General features: G+C 53.2%; 7 protein-coding genes across 7 annotated transcripts; 3 read left to right on the top strand and 4 right to left on the bottom strand.

Moving 5' to 3' along the window:
- Positions 1-382: 382 nt before the first annotated feature.
- Positions 383-1,492, bottom strand: AYO21_07600 (hypothetical protein; the record flags this gene model as incomplete). The annotated part of the gene is made up of 1 exon (XM_022657554.1): positions 383-1,492. The coding sequence occupies one exon, from the start codon at positions 1,490-1,492 to the stop codon at positions 383-385; it is 1,110 nt and encodes a 369-aa protein (XP_022510092.1).
- Positions 1,493-3,324: 1,832 nt separating this feature from the next.
- AYO21_07599 (hypothetical protein) lies at positions 3,325-4,415 on the top strand (the record flags this gene model as incomplete). Its single annotated transcript, XM_022657553.1, has 3 exons — positions 3,325-3,643; positions 3,743-4,124; positions 4,184-4,415. 3 exons carry the CDS (start codon positions 3,325-3,327, stop codon positions 4,413-4,415), a joined length of 933 nt encoding a protein of 310 aa, XP_022510091.1.
- Positions 4,416-5,073: 658 nt separating this feature from the next.
- AYO21_07598 (mannose-6-phosphate isomerase, class I) lies at positions 5,074-6,459 on the bottom strand (the record flags this gene model as incomplete). The annotated part of the gene is made up of 2 exons (XM_022657552.1): positions 5,074-6,377; positions 6,429-6,459. 2 exons carry the CDS (start codon positions 6,457-6,459, stop codon positions 5,074-5,076), a joined length of 1,335 nt encoding a protein of 444 aa, XP_022510090.1.
- A 722-nt stretch (positions 6,460-7,181) lies between these two features.
- Positions 7,182-8,505, top strand: AYO21_07597 (hypothetical protein; the record flags this gene model as incomplete). Its single annotated transcript, XM_022657551.1, has 4 exons — positions 7,182-7,365; positions 7,552-8,041; positions 8,091-8,316; positions 8,371-8,505. The coding sequence occupies 4 exons, from the start codon at positions 7,182-7,184 to the stop codon at positions 8,503-8,505; spliced, it is 1,035 nt and encodes a 344-aa protein (XP_022510089.1).
- Positions 8,506-8,571: 66 nt separating this feature from the next.
- AYO21_07596 (hypothetical protein) lies at positions 8,572-9,069 on the bottom strand (the record flags this gene model as incomplete). The annotated part of the gene is made up of 1 exon (XM_022657550.1): positions 8,572-9,069. The coding sequence occupies one exon, from the start codon at positions 9,067-9,069 to the stop codon at positions 8,572-8,574; it is 498 nt and encodes a 165-aa protein (XP_022510088.1).
- A 461-nt stretch (positions 9,070-9,530) lies between these two features.
- Positions 9,531-10,826, top strand: AYO21_07595 (GTP cyclohydrolase II; the record flags this gene model as incomplete). The annotated part of the gene is made up of 1 exon (XM_022657549.1): positions 9,531-10,826. The coding sequence occupies one exon, from the start codon at positions 9,531-9,533 to the stop codon at positions 10,824-10,826; it is 1,296 nt and encodes a 431-aa protein (XP_022510087.1).
- A 1,173-nt stretch (positions 10,827-11,999) lies between these two features.
- AYO21_07594 (hypothetical protein) lies at positions 12,000-13,154 on the bottom strand (the record flags this gene model as incomplete). The annotated part of the gene is made up of 2 exons (XM_022657548.1): positions 12,000-12,677; positions 12,789-13,154. The coding sequence occupies 2 exons, from the start codon at positions 13,152-13,154 to the stop codon at positions 12,000-12,002; spliced, it is 1,044 nt and encodes a 347-aa protein (XP_022510086.1).
- Between the last annotated feature and the right edge of the window lie 95 nt (positions 13,155-13,249).

The raw sequence follows: 13,249 nt of genomic DNA, 5'->3' as shown, positions 1-13,249 counted from the left end.
CGAACACTGGATCAGTTGATCCAAGTGCTCTACATGGTGCCCACAAGCTCCCAACACAGAATGGCAGCCAAAGATGCCCTACGAGCTCCCAAGCTCTCCCCAACAAGGAAGGACCTTAGTCCCTAAAATGAGATCAATGACGTCGGCGTCTGGCTCGGAAAAACGGCTGAGGTACATTTAATATCTGCGGTAACTGCTCCGGTGGCTGGACTATCGCCACAATAGCTGCGCCGAACCGCGGCAGCCTACTACTTCCTGCGTTACATCCTATTACCCGATCGTGGCCATCCAACAGCAGCAGTTGGGAAAAACACTACCTGGGATTGGCCCCTGGTTGATAAAGCCTCAATTGGGTAAAGCCGAACATGCTCAAATTCTCCCGTCACTTCTGCAACGATGCCCAGAACTCGTCAAGGAGCTCGTGCCTCTTGACGGCGAGATCAAAGTCGCCGTAGGGTTCTCCTGCAGCATATGCTTCATACAACCGACCAATGTTCTGACCTTGCGTTGGTAAGTCTGTCCATTCCTGCCCACCTTCGTCCACGATGATTTCCTCGACGACTCCTTTCTCCGCATTAGAGAAGAGTATATTGGTTGCCTTGGCAATCTGCGGTCCAGCACCGGCGAATTCCACGACTAGTTCGCCTTTGGTGCCATATATCCTCCAAGTTGATCCTGGGTGATCGATGAATCTGTCTCCGGCTCTCAGATGGAAACTGAATACAGCAGACGGATGTCGGTCCAGGCGCCCTTGAATAAGGATTTGGTCGGGCGTGTCTTTGTCGTAGAGCTCTTCCGACAAGGATCCGTCAGATTTCATAACGTGCATTCTCGGCCGCAAATTGACCGCCATAGGGGTGTAACTCCCAGGTTTCAATTCTCCCACCGCATACAGGATGGAGTCGAGGATGTGGCCGCCATATATGGTCAACAAATTGCCGCCGATTCTGCGATCCATGAAATATTGATATCTCTCGCTCGCTGCATTATTTTGCCACACGTGAATTGCCGCCTGGTAATTAACACTGTGGATTTCTCCTATGGCTCCTGTATCGATGAGCTCCTTTACCTTCTTGACGCTGGGTGCCACACGACCCTGGAGGCCGACAATGGTCTTGATATTCTTCTCTCGAGCAACAGCTGCCATCTCCTTTGCCTGCTCTGTCGTTGCAGCGAGAGGCCATTCCACGAAGACATCACGGCCTGCTTTCAGAGCCGGCATGGCGACATCATAGTGAGTGTCAACTCGCGTTGACACCACGTATAAGTCAACATCAGGGTCGGCGGCGAGCTGGTCGTACGAGTCGTAGGCTTTGGTGGACTCGGGAAGATTGTGTGCTTTGATGGCTGCTTTTGTGGATTCCAGGGTCGTGTTGCACAGTGCCACGATCTTGAAATTCGGAGAGCTGGCCAGTCGAGGTAGATGGGCCAGAGGTGCCCATGTGGTCGGTTTGCTTGACAAACCCACGATTCCCACGCGAATGGGAGCCATTGCAACAATTAGTTTAGGGGGTGCACACTCCACGGCAGGTGACAATGTACAGAAGGACTCGCAGATTTCGTCAACCTTAGATATGTAGGGAAGCTGTGTACCTTGGATGGTGCAAGGTCTGCCGGTGTATTCGGAAGCAGACTTGCTCTCTATAAGTCGATAGACGTCGAGTGAGGGTGATATTGGTAATATAGAGTCTCGCAGGTGTTGCGCACTGGATGCCTAGACATCTATTCAGTGGCTGACAAATCGGCCTTTGTTTGTCTGACTGCGATTTTGTTGTTTGTCGTTGGCTTCCACATTGCGTGCTCAATCATTTCCCGCGGTCTGATTCCACCATAAACACATAGACAAGGACATGATCCTTTTCGTATGTGAGAGACGCCTCCAGCTCTATACTCGGAAACAGGCGAGATTGCCTCAGAGCCAGGTGCACTTGGTACTGGCCCTATCACTGGTGGTTGGAGCAGATCTTCCACTCACCCAACGCTCCAGGTCAGAGTCAACTTCCACGGGTAATGCAGCTTCTCGGTGGACTGCGTTCCTTCAAGCCATCCTAGTCCATCTGGTCCCTTTCATGTCCTGCAACTCAATTCCTGGTTCGTAGGATGCGTTCACATCAAAGAGGAGGAATTGCTTGACTTTTCATCGCTTTACTTTGCTTGGGGGGACGCCTACAGACGCCGTATGCGACGAATCATGGTCTCTATGGCACGGTAGCATAGACAAGAGAAGCAGGAATGTTGAGACTTTCCCACGATCACCAACTCTTACATTTTCCCTACTTATGCGAGTCGCGACAGTGTCAGCCGAGTCCTTATCCTTAACGAAAGGATTCAACAGCCATGTCAGCTTCGAAGGATTCGATACGAATCTCCCCTATCAGATTGAGAGGGCTTGTATAGCCTTGTCGACTCGTTGCCCTTTCTGGCATGGATGCAGGGCACACCTTGTGGTCTTTACAACCACGGGAGGCCTTTTCTTTTAAGGCCACCTCCAGCTTCGTTCAAGCCGATCTCCATTGCTCTCCTCTCTGTGGGTTGTTTTGACGAGTTCCCTCTATACCATGCCGAGCTCTCAGTACACAGCGTCGATCTCAGTTGCGCTTTTCTTCTCCTTCGTGGTCTGGCTCGTCTCCTTCTCCCTGAAATGGCGCCGACATCGTGCCAAGTATCGACATCTACCATGCCCACCTCACGACTTTTGGTTGGGTCATTTGAAGATCATCGGCATGGTGAAAAGGGAGATGCCACCTGGATGTAAGTCCTCCGTTGAAGTCGCCATCTTCGAATGAGCCTTGTCAAGTTTCCTGTTTGGACGATCTGGTTTTGAGTGGCGTGCGGCTCGGCGAACAAGGACACTGACCACGCTAAGTCCATTATCATGCATTGATGTACTATATCGGTGAAAAGTACAAGATGCCACCGGTATTCTACCTGGACTTGTGGCCGATCAGCAACTCGTTGATGCTTGTCCATGATCTTGATGTGGCCCACCAAATCACCCAAGTCAGGAGCCTTCCCAGCATCCCGTCAATTCCAAGGTGTTGGGACCTTTGGTTGGCTCACATTCAGTCGTGAATGCGGAAGGGCAAGAATGGAAAATGCTTTGGTCAATCCTCAATTCAGGCTTCTCAGCCCAGTATCTTTCGACGTTGGTTCCTCTTCTCGTCCGACATGGCCTCGTCTTCAAAGATCGAATATCCGCCTATGCCTCGGCCGGCGAAGTATTTCCAATCAAGGACACGGCCATGACCCTGAAAATCGACGTGATCGGCGAGGTGGTGCCGGGGAAAGAATTTCGACTCTCAGCGCCAACCGAACGAGTTGAAAATGCACTTCAACAAGGCGGTCTCCTGGGCAGGACCGAGCATGGACGTCATTTCTTGGAATCTAAGCAGACCTTTCAAATGGTGGCATTGCGTACAACAGGACCGAATCATTGAGAAGATGATCTGCGAAAGACACGCCGAGACGAGGGCCACGGATTCTCCCGGTACAAAAGCTGCCGTAGATCTGTTCCTGCAGGCATATCGCGAGGAAAAGATGGGAGCATCGGGCAAAGGTGGACGCAGGACAGACAAGCTTGATCCGGAATTCCTGAACCTCGCACGCGACAATGTCAAGACCCTGCTTCTGGAGAGCTACGACAGTAAGAATTGCCCTGCCCTCTTTCTGCCTACTGGCGCTGTCGTCAGACCCACCTTTCGCTGCTCGTGGTCGATTCAACTTGGCTGACCAAGATATCTAGCAACTTCATCCTCAATGGCCTACACTCTGGCCCTCCTCTCGGAACCCGAGAACACCCATGAACTTGCTCGCATCCGCGCTGAACACGACGTCGTGTTCGGCCCAGACCCTACCGAAGCTGCGGCCATGCTCCTCTCCGATCCCCGACTACTTAACAACCTCCCACTCACGACCGCCGCGGTCAAGGAATCCATGCGCCTCTTTCCCGCAGCGAGCACCACGCGCACAACCATGCCCAACCATCCGGCCCAGACAGTGTCGTTCAGGAGCCAACAGCTCCCACTCGCAAGCCAACAAATCTGGCTCGCGCACTACGGCTTCGGCCGACGTGGCGACCTGTGGCCCGAACCCCGGAAATTCGTCATCGACCGCTTCATGCCTATGTCTGGCGAGACATCACCACCTCCACCCTCCAAAGGACGCATGGCGCCCGTTCGAAAAGGGCTCGCGCGGCTGTCTGTCTCGGCCTGGAGCTGGCCATGATGGAGCTCAGGCTAATCCTAGTCCTACTATGCCGCGAATTCGACTTTGAGATTGCCTACGCGGAAGACGCGCCGCGGCCTCACCGAGAGCACGGCGTCCGGGGCGGAAGGGGCTATCAGATCATCGACTTCGCCGCGAAGCCCTTGGGGCATATGCCCGTGCGAGTTCGGCGGAGGGAGAAGATTCAGTGACTTTGTGTTTTGTGTTTTTGGGGGGCTGGGGAGACATAGGGGAAGGTTACTCCTCTATGAGATACAGAAGTTTGCCGAGTGTAAGCCAGGGCCGATCGGATCAGATATGATCGCACGTAGCTGGTAACACGTAGCCTACCCTCGCAGGAGCGTATTCGAAGAAGTGCTAACATCACATGCTGAGCCGGCGCAGCTTGCTAACTTAGTGTCCTCTATCAAAATGAGGACTGCGCAGAGAAAAGAAACCTACTATGCACGAGTGAGGTGACACAAGGGACTATGAAAGGGAAAAATCAGAAGGTTGTTTTTTGAGCCCCTTTTCATCGTCTGTCTGTCTAGACAACTTTGTCCGTCTCGCTCGCTCGTAAACCTGAAACCTCCTTTGGGTTCGATTCTTCTCTTCTCTCAATTTCTTTTCTGTCCGTTTATATCACAGATGGTCTGTCTCCTCAAGTCTTGATACCCGATTTTTCACAAAAGAAAATCTCATGCACAGTGTCATCACGCATACATCCATGTATTTCTCACTCTTGCTTGTAGCCTTACTATGTAGAGTCACTGGGCTAGGCTGTCTCTCGCACATTTTCCGTAGCACTTGTCGCAAGAAGGTCGTTCATAGTTGAGCTTTCGCCTTGCTCGCGGTAGCAGAAGCGGCTAGTCAATGCACCCCGTTGTGTTGTTTGGCCGTGTCGTCAATCTCGCAGAAGGCCCTGAACGTGACCATCTCGTCGGTCGCACTTTCGATGACCAGTTCCGCGGTCGCGCCCACAAAGTACACCCAGCCTTCCTTGAAGTCCTCCGTCTTGGGGCCGACGCTGATCTTGCCCTCGCCGCTCGTGCAGATGACGATGCTGGGGCCGGCGATCCCTTCGAAAGTGGCCTTGGCGCCAGGTTTCTTGAGCGCCGTACGCACGACGCTGAATTCCTCGATCGGGGGATCGTACAGCAACGAGTCGCTGCCAGAGCTGTAGGCTTTGTCGTTGAGCGTGACGTACGGGTAGTCGACGGGTTGGAGGAGCTGTTGCTCGGGTGGATCGTGGTCGTAAGTCAAGATGTCGGTCAAGGTGTTGACGTCTTGGAATTTGGGCGTGAAGCCAGCGCGAATCACGTTGTCGCTGCTCGCCATGCACTCGATGATGTCGCCCGAGATATAGGCGTGGATGTCGTCTGCCTTGAGGTACATGGCCTGTCCGGGTTGGAGTTTGACGTAGTTGAGGAAGAATAGCACGAAGAGGCCGATGTCCTCTGGGAACTGGCTGTTGCAACGCTGCACTAGTTCGCAGAGCTCTTCAGAGGTGTTGACACTAGGACCGGGAGATATTGATCCATTCTTAGCGAGCTCCAGAAGGACGTGGGACTTTTCGGCAACTTCGGCCTTGGAAGACTTCATGAGCGAGCTGAACGCGGCTTTGAGGCGGGATTTAGCATCGTCGACAGACGGCGAGAAAGAATTCGCAACCTCTTCAAGCCCTTTGGCCTCACTCTCGCCGACCAGTTCGCGCAGGGGTGGAATGCTTGCGAGGAAGTGTGCAATTTCCTTGAGGGGTCGGAAACCACAAAGGCCTTCAAATGGGGTGATGGCAAGCGTCATTTCAGGCTTATGGTTGTCATCGGGATAGTTCTTTGGGTCTTTGGCGTGAAGCTTCTCGGCGAGCTTCTTGTTGGGATGGGCTTGAATGGACAATGCCTTGTTGATAGACAGGACCTTGAAGAGAAACGGAAGTTTCTTGTTGTACTTCTCGGTAATGTCACTGCCCATCAGTGCTTGGTTGTCGGCGACAAGGTCGAGGAGAGATCTACCAGTGACGAGGTCTTTGGAGGGTAGAGAAGGGTGTGTGCCCATCCATAGTTCGGCATATGGCTTGTCTTCTTGGACGGAGAAGTTGTCTGAGGGCGTCGCCGCAGCATATCTCGCAGCAGCCGAGTCTTTTCCCTTCTTCCCCCAGTCATAGCTATTGCAGCCTTGAAGAGGTCAATATCTCGGCGATCACAGAGAGAGAGATTTGCTCATACCGCATTGGAGCCGAATCAAAGGAACCTGCATGATGACTGGTCTCAACCCAATCTAGATCTTTTGTTTGCTGAAACTTGATGACGTCCTCTAAACGGGACAAAGCCAGGAGGAAGTGTCTGTATGACTTGGAGGCTCTGGACTTTAAGGGGGCAACAGTGGGTGAAAGCAATATGGCGGTGAAAGAAGACAAAAGTGGCTTGAGGACAGATCCACTTGATATTGAAGATGGTGTTCGACTTTCAGGGCAACGTGGTTGGTCAATCTGATAGAATTGGCCAGACTTTTGACGGTTGTGGATGTTTGAGAAATGACGCATCCCGCAATAGGTGCTCTGCCGTATAAAATGCGCTTTTGGGCGCAAATACGCATCCGTAGTCATCCTTCCCGCTAGAGGAGCCCGCCGTGGCGCCAACCAATCATGCCTCCGTCCCTCATTCTACATGTTCTTGACCATCGCATCCCATATATTGCGAATCGCACATTTGTCTGATCTCTTCATCTCTATATTGCAAACATAATCTACAGTCTGTATTTTAGTACCACCTACCAAGAGGCAGCCTTTGTGGTTCGGCGGCAAACGGGTTTGCGCCTGCCACTAAGTTAGTTCTACAGAGCGGCTAGGGGCTGGTCATCTTGTTCAAACACGGTGACACAGCCTTCTCTCCTTCCGGGACCGGAGATATCCTTCACCTACGCTGTTACAAGGCCATCTGACGCCACGATCTGGTGCGCACAACGTGTTTGAGTTCGATATGTCCTCCCGTCCGCGAGGAGGTCGCGCGACAGCTGGTCGAGATGGAAAGGAGACCGAACTCGAAAACGATCTACTCACTAGAGCCCTTGAGAGCCTACGCAAAGCCAGAGAGTTCAACGAAAAATGCAAAAGAATTGGGCAAGATATTATGGCCCTCGAGGACGAGATCAAGGCAGCCGGACGTATGTCGACCCTGTCCCCCTTTCAGGTTTGCTCCTTTCTTTCCTCATTAGGTCCCAAGTCTGGCATCGCTTAAGATTACGACAACGCGAAGGCCGGTCTGTGGCTTTAGACTTGGAACCTAGGAGTGTCTTCAGAACCTGTCGTCAAATCCTTGGTTGAGGTTTAAGCTGACCGTGATCGTTTAGATGGAACTCCCGACCAGTACCGACGTTTAGACGCCCTGTACCGGGACAACCTCAGATATGCGGAAAGCGAGAAGAAAGTTCACGATGACGACGACATTATCAGCAACCTTGCTATCTTGGAGACGATGAGATCCAACGACGAACCGGCCCCTAGGAATGGTCAGCCAAAATCGCGGAAGCATCAGCGGCCTGCGGTTGATTCAGAAGCGCTTGAGTCTCCAGGCCCCAGTCCAGGGGACGGTCGTTTAGAGATGATGAAACGGGTCAAGGGCACCTCGCAACGAAGTTCAAGCACAGCAAGCCAGAATCGAGCAGCCCCAATTGTTAGAGACGACGGGAGCGATCTGTACAAGGGGCTACAGGCTGAGAGGGCTGGCCACCTTGTAGCTGGCACCGAAGTCTTTTACAAATTCCCAAAGGATCAACAAGAGCAAGAAGAAGGAGTGGGTATTCATGGTATCATCAACAAAGTCTGGCAGGAGAAGAAACCGTGAGTGGAAGCACTGCCCTCCCCAAAACTTGTCGCTGACTTTCCACAGGATACAATACGATGTTAGAGACCCCGAGGATGACGCTTCTGGCAAACAGACGGTGCGCAAGGCGACAGCCAGAGATCTGGTGCCCATTCCTCAGGTTGCCCCGAGCACTCAACAGTTCTCGGTCGGAGTGACTGTTTACGCTAAATACCCAGATACCGATACCTTCTACCGCGCCAAGGTCAAGAGCTTCCAGAAACCCAACTACAGTTTGAAATTTGACGAGGATGTACAAGAGATGCTCGTCGATGCACGGTTTGTCCTACCTGCTGGGGTAAAGTAGTACAACCAAGAGATCACACCCAGGAACACGTTTAATCTGGGTGAGGCCGTGGAGGATGAACCAGATGAGAATTGGGGGCGGACACGTCGTGAGCGGCAAAATGTTTCTCGATTGATGAGTGCCATGTATAATTGACCATCCATACTACGGTCACAGTTCGTGTTTGCTGGCCAGGTAGGCAGCGCCACTGTCTGCGCGTTGTCAGTAATCCATAGCTGGATCCCGGAGACAGAATCTTGAGGCAACTTCAGCTGCACCACTGATACAGGCATCTATCTGGCCGGGGAACTTACCCGCCCATATCTCGTAAACTTTGACCTTGTATTCCTGATCGAACTCCAGGACGTAGGTGAATACCTCGTCCCACGATTGACCAGTCTCGGTCCACGTGAACTTTGCTTCTCCACGAACCGACACCTTTGAGACGAGTGGATCGACCACGAAGTTAGTGAAGCGCATGTTTTCGTATGTCAAGGTGGAAGACAGAAGCCCAAAGTACTCTTGCAGGCCCTTGTGGCCTCGAAACTCGCGGCCGAGGAAGGGCGCCAGTTGCGGCAGGCCATGCTCTAGGGCAAGGACATCGTCGGAACTAGAGAAGTGGCTGAAGATCTTGTCTGGCGCCTCTTTGCGAGCGAATGAGTTGCAAAACGCCTGGGCGGCAGACAGGAGGGTATCTCGATCTGGGGCAGGGGAGGGCATCCTTTTCTCGACCGATAATTATGTTCGAGAGGCGCTGTTCTTACTTGGGGGACTTGTGGACCAGGTGATGTAGGTACGTTTTGGTGCTTACCCAATCTCATTCGGCGACTGACCAAGCAGCAAAGCTGGAATTGACGGCGAAGGACGGGGCTCAACAAGGCGTGACGGGAATTGACAGGCGCACAAGTGTGGAAAATGAAGTGCGGAGGAGAGGCCGAGGCCTGGGATTTGGCTTTCGTCAGCGAATTTCTCGTTTCTCTCCGCTTCTACTCGACCTGCGTTAAGTGCCACCCTCCTCCCTCATCTTCCGCCCAAGCATAAACTCAACTCAACTCTTTCAATGGTCCTTTCCTCCGCTCCCCAGTTATAGAGACACTATGCTTCTCTCTTAAGTTATAGAGAAACGAAAGATTGCATTGGATATTGAAGCCGGAAGACGTTGCCCCCCCTCTTCCCCCACCATGGCTCGCCCGGTCAATGAGCTTCCCTCGCATGCGTCCCCCGTTATATCGCCCGTGCCTCGGCCTTCGTCCTCATACTTGGGCGGCTGGTCCGACCTCGACGACAATGCTCCTCCTACGCCTGGCCTACCTAACAACCTGATATCCCCTGCATTCACTCCTCCCGCTACTCCCGGGGCTGGGACCCCATCCCGCCATCTTCAGTCTGAGCCCAGGTCCATTCCCGTTGATACTTCTCTCGACGACCCTTCGGCAAAACAACCCCGCCTCCTCGAGAGACTACCAAACGTAGAATGCCTGGTTCGAGCGCGGATACCGACCACCTCTGGCGCCGAGATGTTCCTCCATCTGTATCAAAATGACTCAGATAACAAGGAGCACTTGGCGATTGTCTTTGGCAACAACATCCGCAGTCGCAGCTTGGATGCTGAGAAGCCCGGAGAAACGGAGATGGATCGCATGATTCGTGGCGCTTATGTTGGAAGATTGAGGCCAGGTCGAACAAGTTCGAGAATAGATCCCACGGAACAGGGCAAGAGGCCCTTCAATAAACGGCACAGAAGTGGCTCCGCGTTGAAAAATGTGATAACGGTCCCAGAGGACGGCGTTCTCGATATGGCAACCTCAGACGGTGCTGTTAAGGCCTCGAATACTTCTCAAGAAGAACAAAACTCAGAAAACCCCCATCATCCTATCGCCAGCCTGGGTGATGTCCTTGACAAGGTACAAGTGACTAGCCAATCTCCCGGCAAACCACCTCTTGTTCGAATCCATTCGGAATGCTACACAGGCGAGACAGCCTGGTCCGCCCGGTGCGACTGTGGAGAACAACTCGACGAGGCAGCCCGGTTGATGTCCTTGCCTGGCTCTACGGGTGGTGTCATCGTCTACCTTCGGCAAGAGGGACGAGGAATCGGTCTCGCATCAAAATTAAAAGCGTATAACCTGCAGGATTTGGGTAATGATACTGTTGAAGCAAATTTGTTGCTAAGGCATCCGGCCGATGCGAGGACTTATGGGCTTGCCACGGCGATACTGCAAGATCTCGGACTTGGCACCGATAGTGATGCGCAGAAACCCGAAGCAGAGAGGGGCATCAGGCTTCTCACCAACAATCCCGATAAAGTACGAGCGGTTGAAGGCCCCGGAAAGGAGGTCCGAGTGAGGGAACGGGTACCCATGATCCCTCTTGCGTGGAGAACGGCTGGCGCCAAGGGTGTCCGAGGTGCGGAAATTGAGAAATATCTCGAGACCAAAATCGGAAGAATGGGACATATGATTCATGAGGAGTCCTAGAAGAACAGGGGGGGAAGTGGATTGCGATTCAGACCCTGGAGAAAATTTCCTCGTGCAGACAAGGTCACCCGGGTGCCGGATTTGACTGGCAATTTCTGAGGGCCATAAGGGACTGACAGCAACATCATCACTCATGTGGTCGACTCCGCTCCTTTGATACGAGGATGGGACCGGAACACGCCCAGACAAGAACCGAAGTAAGATGCTTTGCAGAGCGACGCCGGCTGGAATATCCAGGCACTCTCGGTTAGAAGAAGGTTTACCATGAGAAGCCAATCCACGCCGACACAATTCGCACAAGGAGTATCCAGGAACCGCGACGCGCCCGTGTTGTCCTTGCCCTCGAGTCTGTCGATGCTTTGACTTTCCGAAGCAGCGGCTTAGAAGGACCAGACCAACGACAATGATGTGTCAATCTCATAAACCCGCGGAGAATCAATGCCGCAAAGCATTCTCCTGGCGGGCAATGAGGAGAAGTAGCAAACGAGGAAGACTGGTTCGCGGCTCTAGAACCGAGTTGGATTGAGTTAGATGAGGTGCAAGCGATGGAATGCCTGGATTGCCATACTATACGAGATGAGACGGTACGGTCGAGGCACGTCATGCAGCCTCCATTATCATGGACTCTGTCAAGGCTAGGACTTGGACTTGGACTGGCAAAGGAGAGCGACGATGCATATGCACGACTCACTGACATGTTAGTGCTCACCCACGAGACTTGCAGATTCAAGACTTCTGCAAAAGAGCACGTATATATAATATATATACACATATACTTATATCCAGCGCGAAAAGGGGTTTATCATGCAAGGACCAGGGCAAGAGATGGACATATGCATCCATCCACACACAAAATACACCAAAGATGTATATAATATAATATACAGTACAGCACTACAGTAGTATCTCCCCTGATTACACTTTGGATACATCATGATGATGTATTTTGTATGTTTTTTTCACGATTGACAACCTCCTCACCAGCGACAAGGGATGGAGTACATATATGAGTTTTCAGGTTCCTAGAGAGATGTACCTACGCAGGTAGGTAAATATGTATGTAGGTCCAGACCGAACTCGTCCTTGTGTAACTTGTGACTTTTTTTACATGGTATCCTTGTATCCTTGTACCCGGATTTTGGAACCTAGCGTAGAAAAGTAGAGAGAAATACATCACCAGATACCCAACCACAGTTTCCTCTTCCGCTGCTGTTGCGGCTGCTGCGGCGATGATTGCTGGATAATGTCGTCCTGAATCTCCTGGCTTTGGGTGCGGAGCACGTCTTGCACACTCACGCCTCTGGCTCTCGCTTCGGCCTCGGCCCTGACCACGGCATCCACGCCCTTTTCCTTGATCAGCCTGACGCGGTCTGCCTGCTCCGTCTCCAGCTTGCGGGTGAATTCGTCGACATCGTCCTCTGCCGATGCAGCTCCAGCTCCGAGCACGCCTCCAGAACTACCCGCCACGTCGCCGCCGAGGGCAATGACATCGGCGCCCGTGAGGACCATGTCGCGGCCGCCCTTCTCGCGCTCCTTGGCCGTCAGGCCGTCGTCCCAGGGCACCAGTCCCCGCACGTCAATGCCCTGGTCCTCGTCGGCGTTGAGGTCCTCGAGGCCGTGCGCGCGGCGGTACAGCCTGCGTTTCTGGGCGTCGAGGATCTTTTGCTGGCGGGACTCGTTCGTCTTGGCCGTCTCGTAGTCGATGTGCAGGCGCACGACCGACAGCGTCTCACGCACGTAGGTGATGGGGTGGAGGGGCAACGAGGAGATCGGCGGGATCAGGTGTGCGTAGGGCGATGTCCGCATGAACGACTGCGTAAAGGTGATGCAGGCGAGGATGGTGAGGGTGCCCTAAATTCGAGTCAACGTAAGAACAATAAAGGCAATCATCATCCCCCCCTCCCCTCAAACTATCCCTCTCCTTGCTTTCGAGCGAGACAAGAGGGAAAAAAAAATACTCACCATCGTGATCCACAGATGAATCCACCGATCCGTCAAGAACCAGTGCATAAAGGAGCCCTTGTTGGGGAACATGTGCGGGTACGACTTGCTCTTCTGCCTCTCCTTCTCCTCCGTGGTCGCGCCCTGGTTGTACGCCGCGGGCGACCGACGCGGACGACCCAGCCGCGCGGGATGCGAGGGCGGCCGGAACTTATCGGGCTGCTCGAGCACGATGGGCTTTCTGCCGCTGCTGGCGCCATCTGTTGTCGACGATGAGGCGGCTCGGCGCGCAGTGAGAGGGGAAGGAGGAGTACGAGGCGGCTGGAGTCGAGTAAATCTGGGGGAGAGCTGGTCGCGCAGGGCGTTGCGGAGGCACTGCCGGCACATTGTGAGAGACATCGTCTTCGACAGAGGATTCACCCTCTGAACGGGATTCATCGTGACAGAGACAAGCTTTGGGACAAATATAGAGCTTCGGGTCG

Source organism: Fonsecaea monophora (assembly GCF_001642475.1).
Source record: "Fonsecaea monophora strain CBS 269.37 chromosome Unknown Scaff60, whole genome shotgun sequence".
In the NCBI taxonomy this organism is placed as follows: Eukaryota; Fungi; Ascomycota; class Eurotiomycetes; order Chaetothyriales; family Herpotrichiellaceae; genus Fonsecaea; species Fonsecaea monophora.
This window is presented reverse-complemented; position numbering and strand designations above follow the sequence as displayed.